This window comes from Armigeres subalbatus, chromosome 1 (genome assembly GCF_024139115.2).
Source record: "Armigeres subalbatus isolate Guangzhou_Male chromosome 1, GZ_Asu_2, whole genome shotgun sequence".
NCBI classification, from domain to species: domain Eukaryota; kingdom Metazoa; phylum Arthropoda; class Insecta; order Diptera; family Culicidae; genus Armigeres; species Armigeres subalbatus.
The window spans coordinates 152,625,057-152,651,470 of NC_085139.1; the positions used below are offsets into that span (position 1 = coordinate 152,625,057).

The 26,414-nt window shown below is 38.6% G+C and overlaps 1 protein-coding gene across 1 annotated transcript in view; it reads right to left on the reverse strand.

The window, feature by feature from the left end:
- The window catches only part of LOC134206638 (homeobox protein homothorax-like), a 240,411-nt gene that overhangs the window by 51,090 nt on the left and 162,907 nt on the right, over positions 1 to 26,414 (reverse strand). The window contains exon 6 of the mRNA XM_062682368.1: positions 13,078 to 13,154. Within this exon, the coding sequence (XP_062538352.1) occupies positions 13,078 to 13,154 (77 nt within the window). The remainder of the gene's footprint in view (positions 1 to 13,077; positions 13,155 to 26,414) is intronic.

The window sequence follows — 26,414 nt, forward strand, 5'->3', positions numbered from 1 at the left end:
CCATCGGACTTCGGGAAGAACCCCTGGCCATTAAGCTAAATTAAGTGTTTTCAGGTATATTTCGAAATTTGTAGCGTTCAGTCGAAGCTCGAAACGAAATGGAGGAATGCAGTCATTGCGATTCTGCTCGTGTGCTGCGCGTATAGATGAGTTTACCAGCCAAGGCCCCATGCATCCGTCAGAGGGAACATGGCCGCATGTTTCCAAGTAATGTTATTACTTGTTCACCCGTCAATACAAAATGACCGGGTACGGGGCAACGAAAACGTTCTTCGGCACCGATAGGCCCCGTGGTTATTCAACCCACTTTGTGACAGGGAAATTCGAACGCTCACTTGAAGTATTCGCGACTTCAAAAACGCGTTAAGTTAGTTTTTCATTATTTTATATAGCTTACTGATTGAGGCCAGAACAGAAACAAGAATATTGTATCCCGAAGATGATGGCCCTTTAAACTTTGCGTAATTTCAATCCCAGAAGCATTATCAAAGTAAAGTTAATAATATTGACATATTACAGTGTTACAGTGAGCATTTGAATATGCCGTTCTTGCATGACTCTTGAATGTATGCATCACGATAAATGCGCGTCCACAAAACAAGACCATGTAGAAGATGAATTGGTTAAATTTTGATAAGGTTGGATTTCTGATAAAAAAATTTCTCAACTTCCCTGGGGATAAAATAAATCATCGTGTTAGCCACATGATAGGTACCTACATAACACTAAAATGTTGATTTCACTCTAGAAACTGTTTTTATGATAAAGTTGTAAAGAAAAAACTAAAAATATAACCTCTTATTCATAACCTTCGGATGCCCACTGAAAGACACAATATAATAAAATGGACGACTATCTATAACCACTAGAAAGCTATTATAAGAGTAATAAGTTACGCTTTCAAACCCTCTGTAAATAAGATAATTCTCTGCGACATCTGCAGAAAATAAGTCAAAATGTCTTGTTGATAATAAAAACCAACCACGGGCAAAAAAATTAACTAAACATAATTATGAAACGAATTGAAATCGCGATAGGAAACGTGTCTTTTAAGTCAATATGCTTACAAATAACATTCATTGATTGAAAATTCAGGTCATTTTGAGCTGGAAGGTAAAATATGTAATCAATCATTTTGCATGAAAATTTGGGCAAATACTTCCGTAGTGTATTGACAATAGGGCAACAAAACCACAATAAAAATCCCGATCAATGCCGAGTTCAATTAGACGACCATAGTTATTAGCATTTTTCGATTTGTCTATAACTTCTGATCTCATCTTAGCGCAGAGTTAATAACCATTGAAAGTTGCTAACACACACGAGGCTTCAGCTTTGCTGCGGTATGAATCATATGTGGCAAAATTGAACCTGACAATCTGTGCATAAGCTACTTCCTCTTCGATGCGTAAATTTATGCACATATTTCAGCAGGTTTCACCACTTTTTCTATTTTCCATTATTTTCCAGCTTGTCACATGGATGGGGCAAACAGTAACGTGGCTGTTAGCGCCGGAGAAGCGGAGCATTCGGAAGCAGTGATAGGAGAGCGCACGTGCATCTTAGACTGTAGAGACTCTTTCCATGACATGACAGCAGCGAATTCCCAAGACGCAAACACGAAGCGCAAAGCTATTATCACTATGTGGGATTTTTCGTATGTACACGAATGCTTGAAATATTTATTTGTGCGAGATATGCCAGTTATTCATAGTGAATATATTCAAATATCCACTCCGTTCTATGCTCAGAAAACATGGTTTTGTAGACTATTCCTGTCGGTAAAGCTTTGAGCTTTTTGAATAATTTTCAACTCTGTTGGTTTGCTTAGTCTTTAAATCTAAGGCACTCCACTTTTAAAAACAACTAAATTAATATTTTTTTCATTTGTGACTCAACGTTTCAACTGGAAATTGGTCTGACTTTCAAAATAGTATTGTGCGCGTTTCCATTTCTCAGTATTAGCTCATTGCTCGGGCAATCATTGTTTGTCTTTCTCGAACTATGAAGTGTAACGAAAAGCCTATATGTTAGCATTAGCATTAACATTGAGCAATTCGCACAAATTCGTGGGTGGTACACAAGGTGGACTTTCCTTAGCCTAGCGGTAAGATGCGAGGCTGTAAAGCAAGGCCATGCTGAGGGTGGCTGGGTTCGATTCCCGGTAATTTTCGGTTTGGAAATTGTCTCGACTTCCTTGGGCATAAAAGTATCATCGTGTTAGCCTCACGATATACGAATGCAAAAATGGGCTAAATGAACACTATGCAGCGAGGCGGCAATGTTCCAGTGGGTGATGTAATATCGATAAGAAAAAGAAGACAAGCTTGGACTACTGAATGAGAGTAGCATCCCTTTTATCCGTTACCACAGATATTGATTTGAGACTAATCACTATTTCTTAGAAGGAAGCAATGTACTCTCAAAAAGTCGAATGCTGAGGAAGGGGAAGGATGGTTAGTTGGACACCGACTTATAGGTGTCACGGGAGGTTTTTGGAATTGTTAATGTGGAAGGATATAACAATAGGGATCATTTTGGTAGAACGTGATACCCAAAAAGAACGAAGATATAAATACAAAGTAGGAAAAAGACTGGGAATTGAACCCACGACCTCCTGCTTATAAGGCAGAAGCGTTGCTAGGATCTTATTCCTAACCTTGCTCGCAACAAGTTGTATTCGACGTTGATATTTGATTGAAAATTAATGTGGTCGGTGAGTTCCAATGTTTTGTCCAAAATACAAACTTCAAATCATGTATTGAAAAAGGTTCTGTTTTGGCACTACTCTTCTATCAGTGACAGTGTTGGTAAAAACTCAAAGTCTCAAATCGCATGAGCGATTTAAATCGAGCGCGAGTCAAATCCCACCAGAATCATGACACATACAATCGCTTACGATGCTTCCTGCAATTTGCATCACTGTAAGGTTTAAACGTTTTATTTATTTTTGAATGCTTTGAATTAACTTTTTTCTTTATTAAAGTAATGGATTATAAATCCATACGTAGCAATCAAATTCGCCCGAGATGGGTTTTGACGCCTTTTGGAGCGAAATTATTTTTCGGCGAGAAGCGATGTAAATCTGCGCCCTTATCAGCGGTTTTTCAATTTTCTCACATATGATTTTTACCTTTTCTATTCCACGGAAAAGGCATCAACAGCTCTAGGTGGTTTGATCACGGTTTTCAAGTTTGAGAAGTGTGATCTAAACGTTACTGAATCAGGCATTGTAGAGCTTTAAAATTAGGTCCATAAAAGCTTATTTTTTACTGATTTCTTTGTGAATTAGCTGCAAGCTCGAAGCAAATCAGTGTATCTAGAAGATCCTGAAGCCATCAACCGATTTGCAGTACACGACGTTAAGGTATAAGGCAACAAAGAACTAAGTTGAGTGCCACATGTATGGCGTACCTATGGATCAGCAACGTGTGGCACTAGCCCTGTGCTGCTTGCGTGGTTTCTTCGAATCGATGATGGCGGTTCTCAAAAGTATAGCCTAGCTGCCATTCTTTGCTCCGGACAGCGACTTTTGAAGTTTCACTTCTCGGAAAACCAAACTGTTTAGTGGAATGATGCACCGCGGTGTGTTATTGCGAAACTACAAATTTATTTTTGCATTTAAAACGGATGGGAGGTACCACACTGGACTGCACCGACCACTCACTCCACCGAGAAGGATAGAGATAGCGTATTTCGGAAATTGCTTATTCCGGTGCATCACAACAACTCCTTCTTGCTTCTTGGCTCGCAGCAACTGAAAGCTCAGCACAATTGGCGACGGGACGGGGCCTGCCTGGGACGAGTGTGTTGGTTTGGTACACTTTTCAATCGCGATACACACAATCCGAAAATTACCAACCAATCATTATGATGACTTTTGGGGCTGCCGTTTGGTTGTTCTTCCGAATTTTCCAGCAGTGTTTCCTAAACTTATTGCTCGCGTTTTATAATTTTGTCCACTTGCTCTACTGTATTCGATAGTATAAAGATGTAAATCTGGTTTCCTGTATTATTTGCAGCTTTGATTATGTAGATTATCTAATGATTTGACGAAACAATCGAAAAGTGTTCAAGTTATATGGCTTCTTATTCCAATGACGCTTTTTGCTATAGACAGTTAAAAGACGATTAGAAAATAAAGCGGTACAATTCATACAAATAAATTAAAATTATCCATACAAAAAGTGTTACCAGGGGATCTAAAATTGCCGAATTCTGCATCCACTAAATTGTGAATGAAGCTCTACAGTTAAAGACTGAACTTTATGTTTACGATCTATATTGAGAAGCTGTTCAGCCCTTGTTTGCCATACAACTTACAGGTAGCTCGGTTAATCAGAATAAGATAAACTACGTCCTACTATGAATGTTTCGTTTTACTTCGATCTGCAAGAACATAACATCAATTAGCAGTTGGAAACCCCGTTCCCGGTGTGGGGAACATAAGAACGTTGCGCAACTATACGTGATTTGCAAACCATCATCAGGATGCGAACGGTATATTCATCCGTATTTCATTATTTCGGACATTCTGATGCATCTCTCTCTCCCGAGTCCCGATGAGCGAATCTTTCACGCAGAAATTATATAGGGGGAAAAGGGGGAGTTTTGCGGTTTTCTCCCCGGTTCGATCCCTGCAGGGATAGCGCGAATTCGCATTGACTTTTATGCACACATTATTTGAAAAGGTGGCTCGTTGGGTGCACCAACCAACCGGTCGTCCCAAGGAACTTACCCGCCATCGGGCTTCGTCAGCCAGATGAAAACCAAGGTGAAACGAGAGAATGGAAGTACACAGCAATTAGTTTATTATCAGCATTATTAATTTATGTAATTAAGTCTAGTCGTATTAGGGTAAGCTTATCCCCGTGTTCTTTCTTAAACCCTTCCTTCAGCGAGAGCCCTTTAGTAGTTTTGCCTCGTTGTTTGCTTCTTTCAATTTTTGCTTTATATCGTTAAGTGCGAGGCAGAGCAGACAACTTGGGGATGGATACGGATGGACGATGGAAAAACGGTTCCGTGCACGTTTTTGCTGATTTTTTCTCTGTTTTCCTGGGTACGAAGTGTGTATGTAGTTTGTTTTTTTTTTTAAGATTTCATGTTCCATCGAGAAGTATGTAATTAGTCATTCTGCAAAACAGACAAAGCATTGACCACAGTGTGCAATGTGGAGCCAGGGACCTCGGGTGAACATGAAGGCTGTGCGATGTTATGGCCTGGACCCCTTCTGCAGTGGACTGTATGGGCATCGGGAGAAAAAGCAATGTTTATAGGTTTTAACAAACAGGATCGGTTGACACTTGAAATTTGTCGTAGGCAGAAACAAAACTCTGCAAAGAATTGCATTTTTTAGGAGTAGTTTTCATCAAGTTCAACATCTGCTTTAATGAGGAGACTGCGTGAGTGGAACGTCGGATGGTGACCAGGGTGGTTGAGAAATATATGCATTGTTTTACATTGTATAGGTTACACCTAATTATTGTCATTTTAACTATTCATAGTTATTCGACGCAGCTCTCTACGAGGATTACGCTTTCACTTTCTATACAAGCACTCTGCATTTGAGCACTCGAAATTTGCTATATCATAACAATGCAAAAACACGAACTTAAAAGTTAGCAACATTTGTATTTTTTTTGTTTCTGGCAAAAAATTTCTTTGTCATTCCCATAAAATAAAACAATGTCGTGAGATTTCTTATGTCGCTTTTGTGGTGTGCATCGTTGAATTTTCAATTCACTGACCATATATTCAAAGAATTACAGACGCTTTTCTTGAAACTAAATGAATCATTTGTTTGAGAAACTGTCGTATATCCATTTTACATAAATTCGGGAAAACAGCAAACACTGTTTTCGAACAAATTGGGACCGAATCTTTCGATTTCTTCGATGCAGATCAATAGTTGTTGGCAAAACATAACACCCAGTACGAAAACTGTAAACAGTGCTCTATAATTGCTCTTCACGAACTTGGACGAACCTCCGGGTGAAATCCTGATGGAACTTCCGGACGAAATCGTGGAGGAGCTACCATACAAAATCCCGCAGGAACTTCCGGAGGAATGTCTAGAGGAACTTCCGGACGAAATTTCCCCAGAAATTCCGGACAACATCCTGGATGAGCTTCCAGGCGAAATCCTGGAGAAACTTCAGGACGAAATCCTCGAGGAACTTCCGGTCGAAATCCTAGTGGAACTTCTGGATTAAATCCTAAACGAACTTCTAGAAGAAGTCCTGGAGGAACTTCCAAACGAAATCCTGAAGGAGTTGCCGAACGAAATCCTGAAGGAACTTTCGAATGAAATCCTGGAGGAACTTCCGGACGAAATCCTGAAGGAACTACCGGACGAAATTCTGGAGAAACTTCCGGATGAAATCAAGAAGAAACTTTCGGACGTTTGTATGTTTGTAAAACTTTTTATGTAATAAATCCTGGAGGAACTCCCGGATGAAATCCTAAGCGAACTTCCGGCCAAAATCCTGGAAAAACTTCCGAATGAAATCTTGGAGAAACTTTCGGACGAAATCCTGGAGGAACTTCCGGACGGAATCCTGGAGGAACTTCCGGAGGAAATCCTGGAGGAACTTCTGGACGAAATCCTGGAGGAACTTCCGGACGAAATCTTAGAGGAACTTCCGGAAGAATAAATGGAGAACTTTTTGGAGATACTTGCGAAGAAATATCTAGAGAAACTTCCGGATGAAATCCTGGAGGAACTTCCGGGCAAAATCCTGGAGCAACTTCTAGACGAAATCCTGGAAGTACTTCCGTCGAAATCCTTAAGGAACTTCCAGACGAAATTCTGGAGGAACTTTCGGAAGAAATCCTAGAGGAACTACCGAAGGACCTTTTGGATGAACTTTCGGAGGAATTTTCGGACGAAACCCTGAATGTACTTCCGGACGAAATCCTAGAGGAACTTCCGGACGAAATCCTGGAGAAACCTCCGGACAAAATCCTGGAGGAACTAGAAAAAATCTTAAAGGAACTTCCGAATGAAATCCTGGAAGAGCTTTCAGACAAAATTCTGAAGGAACTTCCGAATGAAATTCTGGAGGAGCTTCCGGACGAAATCCTGAAGGAACTTCTGGAGAAACTTTCGGACGAAATCCTGGAGGAACTTCCGGACGAAATCCTAGAGGAACTCCCGGACGAAATCCTGGAGAAACTTCCGGAAGAAATACTGGAGGAACTTCCTTAGAAACCTTCAAGGAACTTCCAGACGAAATCCTGGAGGATCTTCCAGACGAAGTCCTAGAGAACCTTCCGACGAAATCCTTTAGGAACTGATGGAACTTCCTGACGAAATCCTGGAGGAGCTTTCGGGCGAAATACTGGAGAATCCTTTGGACAAAATTATGGAGGAACTCCTGGAGGCACTTCCGGACGAAATTCTGAAGGAACATCCAAACGAAATCATGGGGATCATCCAGACGAAATCCTGAAGGAACTTCGGATGAAATCTAGGAGAAACTTCTGGACAAAATCTTGGAATTCCTGAAGAGTTCCTGGAGAATGTCCGAGGAAATATGTGGAAAATTTTTCAGAGGAATTTTTTAAAGAACTTCCCATCGAGCTCGTTGTAAGAAAAAATCGTTGAGGAGCTGCGGAAAAAAATCCTGAGAATTATGACGCTTGAAATTAGTCCATGCCGACCCACGCCGCCGCGATCATGAACGCCGCCGCCGCTGGCTGAAAATGATCTATCACACCACCACCGGTGAATTTTTAATCGGCGCACAGGTCTAGCCAGAATACGTATTTTCGGACAAAGATTCGGAATATATAAAAATCTCATTTTGGCCAAAAATGTTTCATATGCAGTTTCGCAATCAAACGGTTCAAATGCTAATTGAGCTTTTTTTTCTTTGATGGGAATTGGAAAAATGATTGAAACGCTGAAATTAAAAAAAAAAAAGACTACTAGATCTAACAACTACACAATGTTCAAGTGGCCATCATAGGCCAGCCCATTGTCAGGCTGTGTCCTATTAGGGGAAACGTAGGAACGGGTTCAGCCTTGCAAATTTAATTTCCAGGTAACTCCAACTGAATACAATAGGCAGAGGCCGAACTATGATGAAGAAATCGTGACAAATTATTCACAGTTGTTTTCAATGGTTTCATTCATCAAATAGGTGGAGCTTCTACTTCGGCTTCTGGGTCTCAATGCCAGGATGAAGAAACGATAGCAAGTTATTTTCACTTGATTGCTTCATGCATCGGCACAGTCAACAAGTGGTTTACAATGGTATTATTCATCAAAGAGGCGGAGCTACGGCTTCGGAGTCGCTACACCCCGGAAACAATTTTAACACCATCGCTGTTTTTTTTATAGGAAAAGGAAATGGTCATGTTCGAGGATCAAAACCTCGACTGATTCGATTAAGGATACATCGCCATCAAACCTGAGTTTTTTCAATGCTAAAACGCTTCGTTCAACTCATTTTCCAAAAAAATATTTCACTCCAAAAATCATTTGAAATCAATTTGGAGGACATTCATCGTTTACACATCTATGACGGCGTCGGTAAATGTCATATCATCATTTTCTTCCTTTGCCTAGTAACGAAGAAGATGGGCGTGGCCAGCAATGGTAGTTTTAATGCTTTATCATTTTGGACCTTCAATTGAATTGCTATTAAATTCCAAATAGTAATCTATAAGCAGTTGGGGTTAGAAAGTTAAGGACTATACAAGACAGCTATCAGCATGAAATCTACGAAATATTCCGTTACAACGCAACGCATTTATTGTTTACACACGCAAGAGTATCCATTGTTCTATGCCACGAATGACAATAAACTATTTTTAACAAAGGAGTCTCGCTTAACTTTTCAAAAGGACCTAAGTAACATTTTTTTCATGAATTAATTTGAGTACTACAATCGAAAGCTTTCATGTTTTTCTGTTGATTGCGCTATTCAAATTAATTCATGAAAAAAATGTTACTTAGGTCGTTTTGAAAAGTTAAGCGAGGAGTCATGAGTTTTTAGGTTAGGTGCGTTTCAACTTACGAATGATTTGAATAGTTTGTGCATTCTGAGTTTGTGGGCAAAGACATTAATTTGCGCTGCCCTTTCAGAACATTGTGCGTTTGTAAATCTGCTTTTTTCGCATTCAGAATAGAACTCAAGTAGGGGAACTGTACCGATTTTGGCCATGTTCCTAATTTGGCCAATTTTGCGAATAACTCCAAAAATAAATCAATTCTCGAGGGTTTTATTAGTTCCAACAAAAGATATATCCCTCACGGTTCAACGCTGCTTTAAACTGATCGATTATTTAGGAAAAATATGTATTTTCCAGGGTTGGCCAAATTAGGCACTAAGTTGGCCAAAACCGGTGCACTTCCCTTACCAAAATTCGCAATCCACTATGTGGCTATCAGTGACTAACAAAGAGTGATTTGATGTACATGCCGTTAATCAGCTCAATGAACTCAGTTTCCAATGAATGAGATGAGAATAATATTAGGCAACTGTTCATATAGTAATCTCTAACCGATTTCCTCGCTACAAATGCCGTGGTGTCTTAGTTAAATATGAGAAAGGCAGTACACTACCATGTGAATTAAATTGGAGTTTTTAAAATATCACAAAAATTTAACACTTTTGAAGTTGATAATTGAAGCACTGGATTGGGTCACCGTTGTTTATCATAGAAATGAGCCACAAACCTAGGATGAAAACGGAAACCTTCAATTCGCAATTATTCCGGCAATATACGCGATGGTAGATTTTTTTCCTAATGCTCAACATTTCATTGCATCTTCACGGTATCCCACACGTATAATTTATTGTTAAACGAAACGTTGGATAAAGGGGTTTGGATTATTTATTGCCACCTTTGCGTTGTATTGGCTGCTGCTGTTGCTTTTCCTCCCATTGTGGAAGTGGAAAACTGCGTCCAAAACGTTAGCAACGGATGGATTGAGATCCACGTAGAAGTACAATGTGGAAGAAAATCGAGCCCAAGAAGAAAAGCCTACACCCGTGTTTGCCCCTTTCAGCTGGAGGCTGGACGGGAAGGGTGCGGCACACAACGCAGTAGAGACTAGGAAAATTTGAGAGAATTTCTCGAAAGCAGTCATCCGGTTGAGATGGGGATGCTTTTCAGAGGGAAATATATGTGAAAAAGAAATGTACGGGAAAATTGGTTACTTTTGTTGCCGGTTGTGGATCGCTAGCAAAGGTGTGATTCGGTTTGCTCTTGATATTACCGTTTTCCTGCCGGCTCAAATTGGCATCCACCTTCAACCACTTACAAGCATACCAGGATATAGTATTTGCACGTGTACATACCGATGCTTATAAATATCCCGCTCTGAATTCAACGGAGAAAAACTTGTTTGGGGAAAATAATAAAATATCGTTTATCATGTTTTTAATATTTTCCTCTCTATTCGCATAGGTGGGGTTTTAGAATAAATTCGTTAAACATATTCTATGAAGATAGTATTTCTTATTCTATCTCAAGCTCCATTGTTTAACAAAATTATTATAAGCGGAGAAACGATTTGAAAATCTTCATTTACACCTCCATTTTAATTTGGCTTTCAAGCATATCCGAATAAACTACCGTGGCACAAATTTCTCCATGCTCTTCATATTGCGAGCTGTTCCACGATATCGGACACACTTGTCAGACGCCTTTGTATCAACTGAGAAGTGTGCCAAATAAGAACATTTACTTTACGGCGATAGCAGAGTGAAACAGAAGAAGAAGACGAAAAAACGAAATAAATTTTGATCAAGTTGAAAGGTGTGAATTGGATTAGGCTGAGTATCAAATAATATAACACCATGATTTATGGGATTTACCGCGAAGGAAACGCTTCTCAACAATAAATCCATATCAGAGCATTGCTGATTGGGTTTGGTAAGTTCTAACAGAGGAAAATATTTCAGTTATTTCCAGCTGAACAACTTGTCCGCGTGTGACAAGCAGTGTTATACGATTTAAAAAAAAATAAATTAAAAAGGCAATTCCCATAGTAGCAAACGATGTTTGTGTATACATTACATATGTTTGTGAAAAAAATATTTAACATTTCGTGATTACTAACTAATAACTATGGACCATAGATCAGTTTTTCCCAAAATGCACATTAAACAACTATCACGAATGTTTGAATATGATACAAAGCTGAAAAGAAGTAAGTTTAAAATAAACCAGGCAGATTAGAAATAATAGAAGCTTGATCTAAATGATGACGATGTCTTAACTAATCTTTACAACAGTTTTTGATACGAAAGAAAAAAAAATACTACCATCCCGTTTAAACATCCGACTCAAATGGTTTCCGGATATCTCGATCGGCCATTCAAGTCGCGACGACAGGAACCCCACTATCATAGGGTGGAGCCAAGCCACGCTGAACCTGTTCCGTAATGGTGGACCCAACTGTTTGCAATTGGTTATTCATTCGATCCGGGAACGGTACGGTATGTGCTTCATTCTTAATTGCTATAATTAATCATTTGGCAAAGTTGCTTGGACACTTGAAAATCGTGCCATTACCCAGTGAAGATGCAGCAAAGGAAGCAGAAATCAAAATCAGAATAAATGGAGAGAGAAACCAATTTTCATTTTCTTCGTACTTGTCCGGAGGTGTCGTGTTGTGTTTTTCGGGCTCAATCACTCGCTAATTGATGCAATATCGTTCATGGTGCGGCACCGTTTCGGGGTAGAAAATTAGATGGCGGCATCTGTTAGGAAAAACAGTGAGCAAACCGTTTTGTTTTGGTTCATCTGTAACATATTAGCTTCCTTGTTCGTCATCTCCCGACCGGTACATTGCCGTAACGTAGCTCAGCTAGAGTGTTGCATTGATTTTATCAAATCGATAAAAAAATAAATCGAGCTTGATTAAATATACCATAATAGAATTCAATTATTTCGTTATGTTTTCTAAGAATTTTACCCTCAAGCTAGAAAAATTCATGAGGTACGACGAACCTGTAGCGCTGAAATATGTGCATACTTTTGTCTAATAACATATCGCAATAAATCTGTTATGTAAGTCGTTAGAGCCGAAATGACTTTCAAATTTTGGAGAAATTTCGCTTTCGTGTCAAAAATTTTATATTTGAAAAAGCGTACTATATGTTAGGTAAAATCTTAGGATCTTCAATCATGCGTTTGACGTGGTGAATGGCGTGCAAAAGTCGCCACAACTTTATAGAAAAGCGTTATAACTCGGGAACTAATCAAGCAAATGGAACCCAAATTAACATGTGGAAAAAAAAGAAGTTTTGACGTTGCTCTGCCAAATGTAATTGAATCGCAGAGTTCACGTTAAAATGTAAATTGTGAATAAAAAATGAATGTTTTTGGTAACTTTATTAATTTTGAGCGAGATAAAGTTCGACGGGTCAGATAGTAAATAATAAATAAAAAAGATGCATTGAATAACAGGTAAATAATTCAAACTGAATATATTTTAAATTACGGTAAATCATGAGATTCCAAATGTTGTTACCTTTCTCAAATGCTTTTTTAATGTACTCGACACCTTTATCGCTTAATTTTAATTTGATTTTTTAAGAAATTAATCATTAATTTTATTAAGAAAATTATTTTGAGCTTTTTAGTGGAATGTCTTCACTTGTCATAAGACGAGTTAGTACAATCCCATTGAATTCCACCACTTAATTGTATCTTGACAGATACGTATTTCGACCTCAAATGTAAGGCCGTCTTCAGTGTCTACGTACTTGACTCGACTTAAGTCAAGTCAAGTAAATTGACAACTCGTCTAATGATAATTATATTGGTGTAATTAAAAAATATCAGCAATTTTAGTAAAACATATTATTGATTTACCTTCGTATTACAGTGAACTTTCCCTTTCTCTACAAAGGGCTAACAAGTGAGGGAGGATATCGAATTGGAGAGGCAAACCTTCAAAAATGATATAGCAAAAACGATCAGAGTAGCCGGGATTTGTATCGATAAGATAACACATCGAGTAAGAGAAAGAGAGAATTCACTGTAAAATAATCATAAGCCGAAATGTCGAAAAGCTCCAAAATAATATAATTGAATTTCAAATAACAACCCACTTACCAGTTATTAACTTGTAATATCGTTAAACCTGTATCCTGCGCTAACTGCTTTTTCTGGTCTTCAGAGGGGTAGGGGTGCTGTAAAAATAAGAACAAGGTTAGAACTTCAATTGTTATGCTGTCGTACAGTGAAATTATCATAAAATTAGTCACGTGCCAGCCGGTTCATCTGCGAAGACGGATATCTTTGTTGTAATAATAAACATTTGAGTGATTGTATGTACGTGTGTATACATGCACTTTAACGCCACTAAATTGGGATAGTTCCGGTGTACAAATCGGAGCGAGCGGGAAAAATGAAAATGTGAAGAATGATTGACAAGCGTACTTTGTTCTGAATATCTTGTGCATTTTTCGTATTCAATGCCTACTCTTCAGCAGCTTTTTGTCTGTGGTATATTCACGCCAGCCGCCTTTCGTACACTACAAAAATTCCACACATTTTTATTGACAAAAATCCATTAATTTAATTCATGATTCTAATTAGTGCACACATAACCACTCTCCACGCGAAGTACAAATATAATCTATGATCAAATAAAATGTATGTGTGGTCTCTAATATGCAGTTATTGAATTTATGTGTGGGTACAAATTGCATATATTTGGGTCGCCAAATTGCAAAAATTTATGTGTGCAACAAATATATTCAATATAAAGAATTTTTTCGGTGTATGCATCCAGTCAGAACTAACCTTACCGAACTTCCGAAAAAAAGCGATCGAGTAGGCCATGGGTAAACGGGCAAGACGTGTGAGAGTTGACGATGATTTGTTCTACTCCGTTGGCATAATCAGCGTTTGAGACTGGAGAGGAAAAAAAAAAAGATTCGCAAAATAAGGGTTGCATTTCACCATTGACTTGACAGGTCCATTGTTCTCACATCTCTTGGTCTTGTGCTTTCAGAACGGAACCACGTCAATGGCGGCGGCGGTGGTGGTTGGTTGCTGATGGCGACTTGTGTTTTCATTTGTTTGTGTACCGAGAGTGTATATTTGTGCAACAATAAAACACCCACATCTGGCGGAAACGAATTTAACCGCATCGTTTGTACACCGGGAGGCTTTTCGGCTTGATTCTTTTGTTCGCGTCATCTTGTGTATAGTGTGCTATCCTCATATTATGTGTAATTTGACAATAGAATAGAATAAAAGTCGTTTTTGTATTATGATGAAATCTTTGGACAGATTAAACTGTCGTTTATTGCAGTTTTTGAATATTTGCATTGGGGATCCTTTCAAACAATGTGAACAAGTCAAATGTGAGATTTAGAAGAACGAGATGCTGAAATACGTTTTATTAATCATTAATACGTGATGCGAGAGAATGAGGGAATAGCTTCTGTAAAATTAGTAAAATCAAGGAACGATGTTAGTGGTCTCATGTAGTCACCAATATAAACTTTTTTTGAAATAATTTCTATCAGGAGAACTTGATTAAAAATCCGATGTTATTGTTCCATGCATTGTTAAAGCCATTGAGAGCAAAATTATTTGAAATTTATACAATCTTGAGAAAAACTAACATGGCGGATGGACTCTAGATGGAACCATGGTAATAATGTGGAATGAATAAGAATATGAATATGAAAAATCTTGCAAATTATTCAATCTTTTCGTGAATTAATCGAAGTTTGACTCACTATTTTTTGTTTAAATTTGCGTTTTTGCACGTAACCTGTAGGGGAGATGTACAGTAGGGTGCCAATGGGAAATATATAAAAAAAGCTATTTTAGCGACAATTACACTCATTTAATTTTGTTTTACATTTCGTACCTCTCGCCTCTCAGTTATTTCTGACATTTCACTTATTACTTCTCTCTTTTCACTTCTCACATCTGATTTTTCAGTTCTTTCTGTTCGCTTCACGCTTCTAACTTCCCTATTATTATTCTTATTTCACCTTTTTACCATCTTACTTCTGATTTTTTTTCTGCCTGCCTTTTAGGTACACTTCTAAATTCATATTCTTACTTCTTGTCCCATGTCCCAATTCACTCGAAACTTCTCATGTTTTCAGTTTTCTACTCTTTTTTTCAACAACACTGAAAAAACAAATTTCACAATTCTTGGCATATACAAATCTGCAAGGTTTTAATACAAGAAATATGAGCTTTTTATACAGTCACTGTATCAAGATACTAAGATGTCATATTTTAGATGTCATACAGTGACTGTAATTAAATTTGATATGTATGCCAAAAAAAAAAAAAATAACAGATTTTGCATGGTTTTAATACAGAACTGTATTCAAATCTGCTATCCGCAGGGTGGGTGTAAATATAAAAATATGTATGGCACACGGCCTTATCAAACTTTTGCTTCCACAGTAAAGCTTTGAGGGGCGCGTTTAAGCGTTCATATTAAAATATGTATCTTGTTACGAAAAATATAAAAAAGACAACTCTTAAATAACTTTGCACAATCGTTCCTAATTTTTTTTCCAGACATAATATGTTACGTCTGTAGAGAATATGTTTTCATTTAGTGAAATAAACCTTGAGGAAACGGGAGCCTAAATTTTATTACATAGCTTGAGCTTGAGCTTGAGCTTGATTGACTGCTCGTAGTTGCTACTCCATTATGACCAGATCAGCTGTTCTTGCACAGGGAAGCAACAGATGTTTGCTTGGGACTAGCACACATCTTCAATGTACAAGTACTGGTGATCTCATTTGTTAGGTCGTACTGGCGCCTGTCATGTCAGAATGCAAGTCAACGTAGGGAAGGGGAGGAAATGATGATGCAATCACTCGCCCACTGCAAGCCGAATATACCTCTGCACTTGCCACGAGTTTATGCGGAATTTGTTGGAATTTTTGGGTTAGGTTCGAGAGGCAGAGGTCCGTCTTGGTTAACGAGCTGCCAATGTGATAGATAGGAGAAGGCAACTAATGGAATTTCTAATTGGATGTAGGAAACGAGCTCTATAGTTCATTTCCAATTCTAGCAGATTACTGTTAGAATACTCAAGTTGAAGGTATATGAATAGTAATGGAAACGGTATGGAAGTCCATTTCCAGTTCTAGCGATTGCTAGAACATGAGAAATATAGAGAAAGATACAAAGTAGAAAAATGGAACGGATCTGGGGTTGAACCCACGACCAGTGTTGGTAAAATCACTCGTAAATCTCAATCAACGAGCGCTCCCATACGAACGAAATCGTCTGCGATTTTAAAGGAATGCATCACGTTCGAATTTTTCATGCTATAACGCATCATTTCACTCATTTGCCAAAAAATCATTTTGGTTTAAAAACGCATTTGAAATCAATTTGGGGGCAATTTATTGCCTATACATGGAAGAGTGTCTAATATTTTATGCGACAAACGTCAATTCACCGTTTTTAACGGAGGAGAACAAAAGAAAACCTACGATGATTCAAATGGATGATTCAACTCATCCATGAGTTTTTAGGTGCTGAGTTGGGTGCGTTTCAACTCACGCTTGATTTGAATCATCTTTGAGTTTTGAGATTTTGAGTTTTTACCAACACTGCCCACGACCTCCTGCGTATGAGGCAGAAGCAGTAGCCATATGACTACCATGCCCGCTTAAACCTTGAGGAAACGGGAGCCTAAATTTTATTACATAGAGGAAAAACACAATTTTAATTTGGCAAAATTAAATTCTAGATGTTGTTACCATTATTTTTAATTTGATGATTTTGAATTATGAAGGAACACAGCTTCAATTGGAGTTGAAACTTAATTCAGCTTATCTCTCATGATAATGACCATGATCATCAACAGCCGATACGTCACGTACGTTCCGTCGAATTTGTCAATACACTTTAAGGTGAAAAGTATTTACGCAATGCAAGGAATGTGTGCAGTACTAATAATGGTATGGGCAAACAAGTTCCGTGCTGTTGCGAACGGTGCGCTACCCGTCATTCATATTTCAAACTAATTAAATGGCCGATTAATATTTCGATAATGCACAAAACATTCTGGAGCACTGCTGGAAGTGTCGATTTGATTACAAAATAAATTGGTTTTTGATAACAAAACGCTTCTAAATGTTTGTACATTGCACTGCTGTTCATTCTGGCTGCTCGCTACAGCATGCAGCACTGCATTTGCAGATACCAGGCACCATTTGTAGATAAACATCAAATTATTGTGCAGGAAATTATCAGGTAGCAACATTCTGTCTGGTGCAATCTCACCGGCTGATGAGGTTCATTTGGGCCCGAAAGGGTATATCCAAAACTGAGGTCTCGCATTTGGAAAGGATAGTGATTTTATTAAAAATAATCATTTGGAAATGAACTAAATCCTTGTAAGTATTTTTATGTTTGGGGAATTGTCTCAAATTAACGAAAGCCGTGATTACTGGAACAATGAAGTAGATTGACTTGCATTGATTCGTTGAGTGATAAAATTCAAATCCATGTAGCAAAAGTCATGTTGAATCAATTATAATATAAGCCGGCGTCAGCATCGCGTCAACGCAAAACCGTTTCAGCTTAGATAGAAATGATGTCTGAAATGCTGAAGTCACCAACCTTAATTGTATTAAAATAGACATTTTATAACATATGTTCGTGACATGAAGGAAGCGTCTGAATATGAAATTCGTATATCTTCCATTTAGATCGACATCATTGAGCAGGTTTGTGCTCGTCATCGCACGGTGCAATACTTACATTATACAATCCGTCGCCATGCCCATGCGAATGGAGTTTTGGCCTCATCATTGGTCATGGTTCGTTCGATGGAAAGTGCAATGAAGCATATATAGCATCTACTACACCGTTGCTCGACCTTTCTGATTGGCATGGACCATTTATTGCAGTCTTCTCTAATATTTATTGCACTTTGACTCTTCCTGCTGCTACTGCTAGACTGTAACAGCAGAAAGACATTCTTGTGCTCCAGGCCAATGGAAGCAGATTCGAAATGTACCAGCCCGACGTTGACCGTCCATGTTGCTGAGGGTATTAGAAAATGTCACAAATTGACGATGAATTTTCGCTTTAATTATTTTCCAACAGTTTTCTGTGCAGTGTTTCCCCAAAATGTTTCCATTTAGGGATAGTTAGAAGTGTCTGTTCTATTGCTCCCACACACCAGTGCTGAAACATCATTTTATGACACGTGCTGCTGCCGCCGTTTCGACGATGCTAGATTTCGGAACGGCCCGGGCTCCATCTCAGCTCAAGCCAACCAAATGAAATATTCGAACGCAATACTGTCCATTTCAAAATGGCCCTCAGTTTTCAAACCCCCCCAAGATCACAGCGGTAAGCTCTGTAGAGTCGTTCCAGCGATTCAGCATCAGCGAGCGGCTGGAATACTCGTTCTCGTCATACAATCAAACGCAAAGTGCATCAAAGTGCACGGCTGCTCGTAGATAAATGCACTAGTCAGAGATAATTCACAATTACCACATTCCCCAATGTAGCCTGTACCTCGTTTGCTCGGTATTCGGCCACCACCGACTGACTATTAGAACTCACCAAATCGCAGCAAATCGGCCAAATGTAGTTTAATCGTCAAGACTTTGGAATTACCAGGGCTTTGTTCGACACAATTCAATCTGTGAAGAAACGTCCCTTGATGTGGAGGATAAGCGACATCCGTACAGGTTTATTAAGTTTTCAAATTATGTTGTACTGTTATATTTGTCAATGTCCAAAATAATTCAAACTGATTCAAATAGATTAGACAGGAATTGATGACTAATGTTTCTGGTCGACTTAGTTACAATATTTCAACAAATAATTTGCCAAACATGTTACTTTAGTGGGTAATAGGTTTGAAATAAAACCTTAGATATTCTGTTGTTTTTCAAGGCTTCCAATTCTGATAATTTCTTTGATAAGTTCATTTAAACAAGCAGATATAATCTAAGTGATACCAGTTGTTGAAGATTAAGCTGACTTAAATACCGAGAATCGAACTCACCATCTCCGGATTGGCAACGTTTTCGCTCGCAAGGCTAACTGGAGACCCCATTTTTTATTTCATTTAGCTAATTTGGTATTTACATTGCTCAATAAAGCATTAAATACAATGTTGCTTTGCTAAAATAAACCAACCCTGTTTTCTGATATAAAATATAAGAAAATGTGATTTAGGATTACATGAAAAAAGAATCGTCATTTTTATTTGAATTGAATTTATTTTTGCCCTGCTGAGAAAATCAACCAAATCAGCATTATGTTGGTCATCATTATTAACATTGCTCCAAGAATATTTAAATATTTGAATAAGTGTTTATAACGTTTCCTCAAATTTCAGACAAATTTCTCACGATCACAAATGACTATGGGCGTGAAAGTCAAATCCTTGAAGCTACTCAGTGAACAACTTTGTGCACCTTTTTTTCTCTATCGGAGGAGGGTGCAACCGGCGAGTGTGTGTGAACTGAAAAGTAAAGTCAGTAACGCCCTACCATTATGCCGGTGATGACCTGCCAACAACGGTGGGTAGTGAGTTTCCCATGTAACTAGCAGCACACGTACATCGCGTAATGATTGTAATCATTCAAGAACGTATTTTTTGAAGATATAATTTGCTCTCTATTTAACAATATTCAGTGCCTACCGATAGGAAAACTACACGATTTCTAAATTACAGACGACGACGCTTGTTAGTGCGACGTGCATCGTGATTTTTTTTATTCGTTCAATGGGTGGGGGCAGAAGGTGATGGCGGAGCACGATGCTCTATCATCATAAGGATAGGTGAGCGGGCTAAAGAAGTTGAAACAGTGTGGGGACAAGATTTTCCAATGCGACCGTAAACAATTGGGCGGAGTGCTAAAGATGGTATAACATCGATTGCATTGAGCAACAGCCAGTTGGCGGTAAGTGGAAGATCGACTCAACTCAATTTGTAATGTATATTTTACACAAACTGACTAATGATTATTAAGAGAGGATGCATACCGTTGCTGCTGTTCGAGCAATGCACAAACTGCCGTAGGCTCGCCGTCAGGGAGGATGCGATGATGTTTTGAAGCAGGCACCTCGACCGTGCATTCTGTATCTATCGAGGCATTGTTTGCACAGGCTTTTTGATGAGGTGCGTGTTGGGGCGTTGCAAATCTCTCTCCTTCCATTACGCCTCTTGCCTATTTTGCTGCCGATGCATGGCTGTTGTTCGGTGATATGAATGAAGAGGTGGCTCTATCTATAAGCATAAACGCACGCACTGGGCGACCCCTGCCTGCTGTCCGATGCTTAGAAGTTTAATGATTCTAATGATATCACTTATGTGTGGTTCTGCCTCCTTGCGTGTTCAGCTGGGAGTTGACAGGCAACATATTCCGAGATCACGACTTCTATGTGCATGTGCACTGAATGTTGTTATTAATGCTCACGTCAGACAATAAACGCAATCTCGGAAAACTGTAACATTTATTCGTTTTGCTGATGAAGATGTGTCGTTCCGGAAAACTTCTGGTTCAAACTTTAAACGTAATTTCCAGTTACTTGAAAATCAGATTGTTCATTTTAATACTGCCTGCTTTATTCATTAGGTCCATCGAAACTATTATCTTCCAGAGTTTTTTTTAAATGAATTCGTCGTTGAGAAATTGTCAGCGGACATGAATTGTTTTTACCTGTCGCGTATACTAAGTATATGTAAAGGCTATAGGATCACTCCAAAACTGAACTATGGATAGAAGGCTCGGAGACCCATTGTGTTATATATAAATCGACTCAGCTCGACGAATTGAGGTGTTGTCTGTATGTGTGTATGTATGTATGTATGTATGTATGTGTGTGTGTACAAAAAATGTGAGACACACACTTTTTCGTACTTAGCCTTATCCGATTTGCTTGCAACAGGCCCAATCGGCCATTGCGATCCGGAGTTATTAGAAAAACATTGATGTTTTCTCCATTTTCCTAAAGTGTCCTCTCTGAAAAAAAAATCAAGATCGAAATTATTTTTTCCGAAATTGCTGCATTGCATTTAAATAAACGTGAATTGATGGAATAACTGAATCTACCTCCCTAAAGTGCAATTTTGAACTCTCTTATGTGCTTTTATTGTTACTCTTATGTGTTTTCTTGTTTCATAATACACATGAAAGGCACCATTACCGCTAGGTGGATTATTCTGGTTTTTTTTATAGACAGTTCTAGTTAAAAATGACATTGTTTATAAGGGAGGTATCATTATGTGCCAATTTTCCTCTATATAAGATCCGTGTTGTGATTTCTATTGCTTTTTTTTCTTACCACACTGAAGTCGATTTTTACGCGTAAATGAAAAGTCACATAAATCTCAAAACCGCTCTTAAAACGACATCATTGTTTCCACGTGTTTCTGTTCCATTTTGAAAACCGCGAGAAAAACATTGTGAAATATTCGCGTAAATTCCAAAAACTGCGTAAAAAAGTGGTAGGTCATTTGGCATAATGTCATTTTGGAGAATGTCGTTTGATATAATGAGCATTTGCCATAATGGTCTTTGGACTGTGTAATCACCTATCATGAAACATAAAACTGTGTAATCACCTATTATAAGATTATAGGAAGTAAATGGAAGTTTGAAAAACCTGTAACATATGTCCAATTTTTCAAATTATTATCGCTTGAGCATCAAAAGGATAATGCTGTTTTTAGAAAAAAAAATTGAATTAAGGAATTCCGTTTACCATCATTTTGTCTCGGGATCACAAGCAAGATCGCCTTGACATGTTACAAAAGACAAACTACAAATATCGAAAAAGGAAATACAATTCAATGAAGTTAGTACAGCAGCAAATATAATTATCTACACCCAGGTTAATTTTTAGGTGTTTGGAATTCATTAATTTCTCTTAATCGACTAAAACCAAATAGTGTAAAAAACCTGGGTGCACTCAAGAGTACGCAGTGTCCAATATAAGTCATGGCAGTTTGCGCTTCCTTCCTCAAAGTGCCCGACATCAAAAAAGGAAGATGTTATTCCTTATTTTTATTAATGCATATACCCGGTATAAGACATAAGAGGAAAGGTTTTCTTCTTTCCATTCAGGCGTTTGTTCTTCAAGAGAAGATATGTTACCTTCTTCCAGAATGTATTTACCCGGGTTATGGAGGATCAGCCTGGCATATGGAAAGAGAGGGTCCGATTCCTCAAATCATGTATGTGCTCGGCATCAGGTAAGAGAGGATATCGTTGCTTCTCTCAATTCAGGTATTTACTCGGTTTGGGCCAAGAGATATAATTCTTTTTCTCGAAGCACGCATTTGTCCGGTATAAGGCAAGAGACTGTAGTTTTTCATTCATTACATGCATTTGGAAGAATATGGTAACTTCTTTCAATTCAGCCATCAGCCTGGCATATGGCAAGGGAATGTAATTGTCTATCTTTCACCCCTCTTCTATGCTTTATTTTAAAGTATGTTCTCTTCCTTCCTACTAAGCGCAGCAAAAAAAAAACAAATCTGGCAATCATTGTATAAAATCTTGGCATATACAATTCTGTAAGCTTTTTATACAAATATTGTTTTAAAATAATACAAATCTGTATTATTTCAATACAAAAATTGTATTAAAATCTTCCGAAATTGTATATGCCAAATTATTATACAGTTCAAGTAAGGTTTTTAAATCTGCCATCCGCTGGTTGGGTGTGAAATTAGAAGATACAGGATCACGAACGTCATTTTGATATCAGGCCTGACACTAAAAGACTCAGCTCGGCAGTGACAAAATTATGTCAGTATATATGAGCGTGATATAAGAGAACGACAATATGATTCTTCTTGAAAATACTGGAAAAAATGGGAATCTTTTTTGAATAAAAGCAAAAAAAAGCCGTCCACCTTAGAAAGATTAGACTAATTGTTCAATAAAGCTCATCGACGTCAGTTAGTGCGTGTACGGAGGGCTGCATATTTTCATTTTCAAGTGGCTCAAAATTGTTGACACCGGTGAAGGCGAAGCTTTCGCCGCTTTCTGTTGGACGAATTCCCAGTGCTCAGCTGGATAAGGTCGGAACAGCACAAATACAAACAAACGGTGGCGTTTAAGATCTGCGAGATATTCGGAAGTATAAGCGTTGGGTCCCGACTCGGATGAATATTGCGGACGTGATGACGAAGCGGGGTGATGGTCCTTTCCTGGCATCAGGTAGCTAGTAGCGGAAATGCGTGACCGGTACTGAACGTTCCGTCTGCGAACATGGTCGAGGATAGTCACGTTTCCATTTCCAGGATGGGAATCACAGTGGTCCAGCTATCAACGTGGGAGGAATTAAATGGTGGAAAAAGCCAGTACGAATAACAGAAATTGCTGGCGAAAAGCTAGTGGAGACACTATTTGGACTTCCGACGGATGTCGGAACAGAATCAAGGCAGCAGTAAAATCGTTCCAGTAAATGTTCCAACCGAGTGAATTCCAGCAAGCTTGGTGGAAGGGTGTTTCTTTGGAAGCAAGCGCAGAGTGAAGGCCTAAACGGTTAACCTCTTGGTAGTGTATAGCCTTTCGAGGCAGTCATGCTTGATGGCGGTTTGTGTGCAAGATTGAAATGACGTAGGAGCTTTTTTTCTGATAACGGTTAACATCAACGAGGAATGTGTCGAAGCCTCCACGAAGTGGTTCTTAAACCCTCCGGAACCCCCATATAGGTGGCGTCGGGGGGAAAAATGGAGCGATTGGCGAAGTCTTTCGGCGTTGGGAGGAAGCTGCCGAAAACGACGTCCGTTGAACATAGGTGACAGGCAGGATCGAAAGACGTGGATCCGAGGAGTCGTGGAGAAGGTGATTTCAGCGGCGGAAGACAAAGTGCGGCAGGCAGATGTGAGAACCAGCAGAGGTGTATTCCGGCGTGTAGTTATGAACCTGGCCGTGTTGGAAGTAGCTGTTGATAATTTCGATGTATCCGTAAAACGGTTATTTGGGGATTGGGAATGTTGACATAGCTCGCTGGTACTGAATGCCTTCAATACGCTCCTTCAATCGTGAGTAGCGAGTGGTACCAGAATGGTGAGAAAAATGTTGAACCAATCAACAATAATGTCGTTGGATTGTTTATGTTAAAGAAATAATTTACATTTACTTTTTTCAACAAGACAAAATACCTTCACGCCTGTACCATGTTCCTCCAATCATTGCCCAATTGTGTAGAAGAACCACGTAGTGCATTATACCATGAGTAGTGCCATTTTTTTCGTCAACCTGACCTTGGGGGCATTTTAAGAACTCTTCCTATGTAATAGGATAAATCGAGAAAAATCATATTGTATTTCTAGACCAACATTTGAACAGAGCGTAACAGCCAAAATTTATTCCTTCTGATACTTCGTCTACATACATAGCTATTTATGTGGACGACGAATCAGAAGGAATAAATTTTGTCTGTTACGCCCTTTTCAAATGTTGGTCTAGATTGGATAAGTGAGTTCCATCAGTTCTGGTGGCAGATTTTGCATACATCACGTCAAAACCGCGAATTTCCAAGCCTGCTTTCTTACATTTAGATGTTTTCGAACGTTTCAAATTGGTGTTCCCTAAATTAATTCAACCTATTTAAAGATCTGATGAAAATTTGCTGAAAATTCATGCAAGAATTCACCCACGATGCAGAAATTTAATTTCTCCCTTAATTTGCGAAATATATGCCATACACACGCATGCACATTGGTTGCAAATATGATTGCAGCAAACATTCATCTGTCCAAAACCACAGAACCGAAAGCGATCGCATTTTAATGTGAAAAATTCCATTATGAACAAATTCAGAAAGCTGCATGTCGAGCATTCTTGCTGAATGCACAGAGTATCATTATGAAATTTTAGTTTTCGAGAGATGAAGCATTATTATTATAATATTATCAGCAGCGGCCACTCGTGGCCAAACAACGCGCGCGCTCGCGCTGATGACATCCGTATCAGCTTCTGCAAACTTTTGAACATGACGCATTGAAGAGAAAAACATAAAATAAAATATAAAACCAACCCTATTCGGGGGTGAGCGAGCACTAACTGGTGTGCGGCCGGTGATGTGGCATCCATTGCATTGGCCGATATCAAATAGACAGCTGTGCCCATTGACATGTTCCAGGGAGAACTCTTGGCTCCTTTTGCTTGAACGTTATGGAAAGTTTATAATTGAAAAAAATCACCAGAAGTAAAATAGTAGTTTGTGCAACAAGTTGCAAAAAGATGATTTTTTCAGCACGAGTTGTACGTTTATCCAACGAGGCTTGCCGAGTTGGATAAATACTACGAGCGCTGAAAAATCGAGTTTAAACGAGTTGCACGCTATTTGTTGCAATGACAAAAATGGACTTTTATGTGATAAATCTGTACCAAAATTGATCAGTCTAATTTACTCCACATGATCATTCTTGCCAATAAATTATGTTAATGCGGAGAACAATCAGATTTTATGTTACCGTGCCACATTGCATAGCACATTGATAAGCCGTGAAGCGATAGATGTAGTTGACTTTGGAAATTTTTGATGTCATATCCACCAAACTATTTAATTTATTACGGGGCGCATAGAATACACTATTTGAGCACTTACCGAAGCTAATTCAGCAAAATGTAGTCATGTAATTACTGTTCTGATGTTGGTTTTTCGTTATAGCACCCAAATGAGTGTTATAATGAATATTATGCAACCCATTTGAGTTGCATAATGTTCATTAAAGCACCCATTTCGTTGGTATGGAAAAGTAGGCCGTTTTATCACTCAAAGACAAACTGTAAACCAGATATTATGATCAGGAATTGCAAAAATTTTTTTTTTTGAACTTCTCGTTAAAAATGTAGTCTTCCTGAAGTTCAAATCAAATCTCATGGGTATCCATATTGGAATAGAAAATCTTATATCATTGAAGCTAGAGGCACATATATCCCCTTAGATCCTAATGGATCCTTGGCACGTCCGCGTGGGTGTTCTGAATTCTTCTACCAAAAGCCAACAAACTGTCCCACCCTACCACTCCCACTGCAATGCATGCAAAATACTACACCACAACATTCCATCGTTCTGTCATCAAAACTGGCGGCCGCTGCTAACCTATAAGATATGTGTACGTACAGCATGATTGTTTCAGTTTCCCCTGAATTTTCCGGATACGTGTGCTGAATGATTGCTCGCTGGTTTCGTTCACTTTTTTTTCTCTCATCCATTTTGTTCTGTTCGGTAGATTATTGCATATTTATTTATTTATTTGAAAACATATAAAATAGCAACAGCAGTAATTACACACACGACATAATATCGGTATCACCGGCGCAGAAGTGGGGCTTTTTCCACTTTGTTTACTTTCACCGTACTGGGATGATTTTTTTTGTGTGCATGAGGGCTGCAAAAAATATTTATCTATTGCTGCATTTAAACGGTAACTATTATAAAAATTTTGACAAGTCAT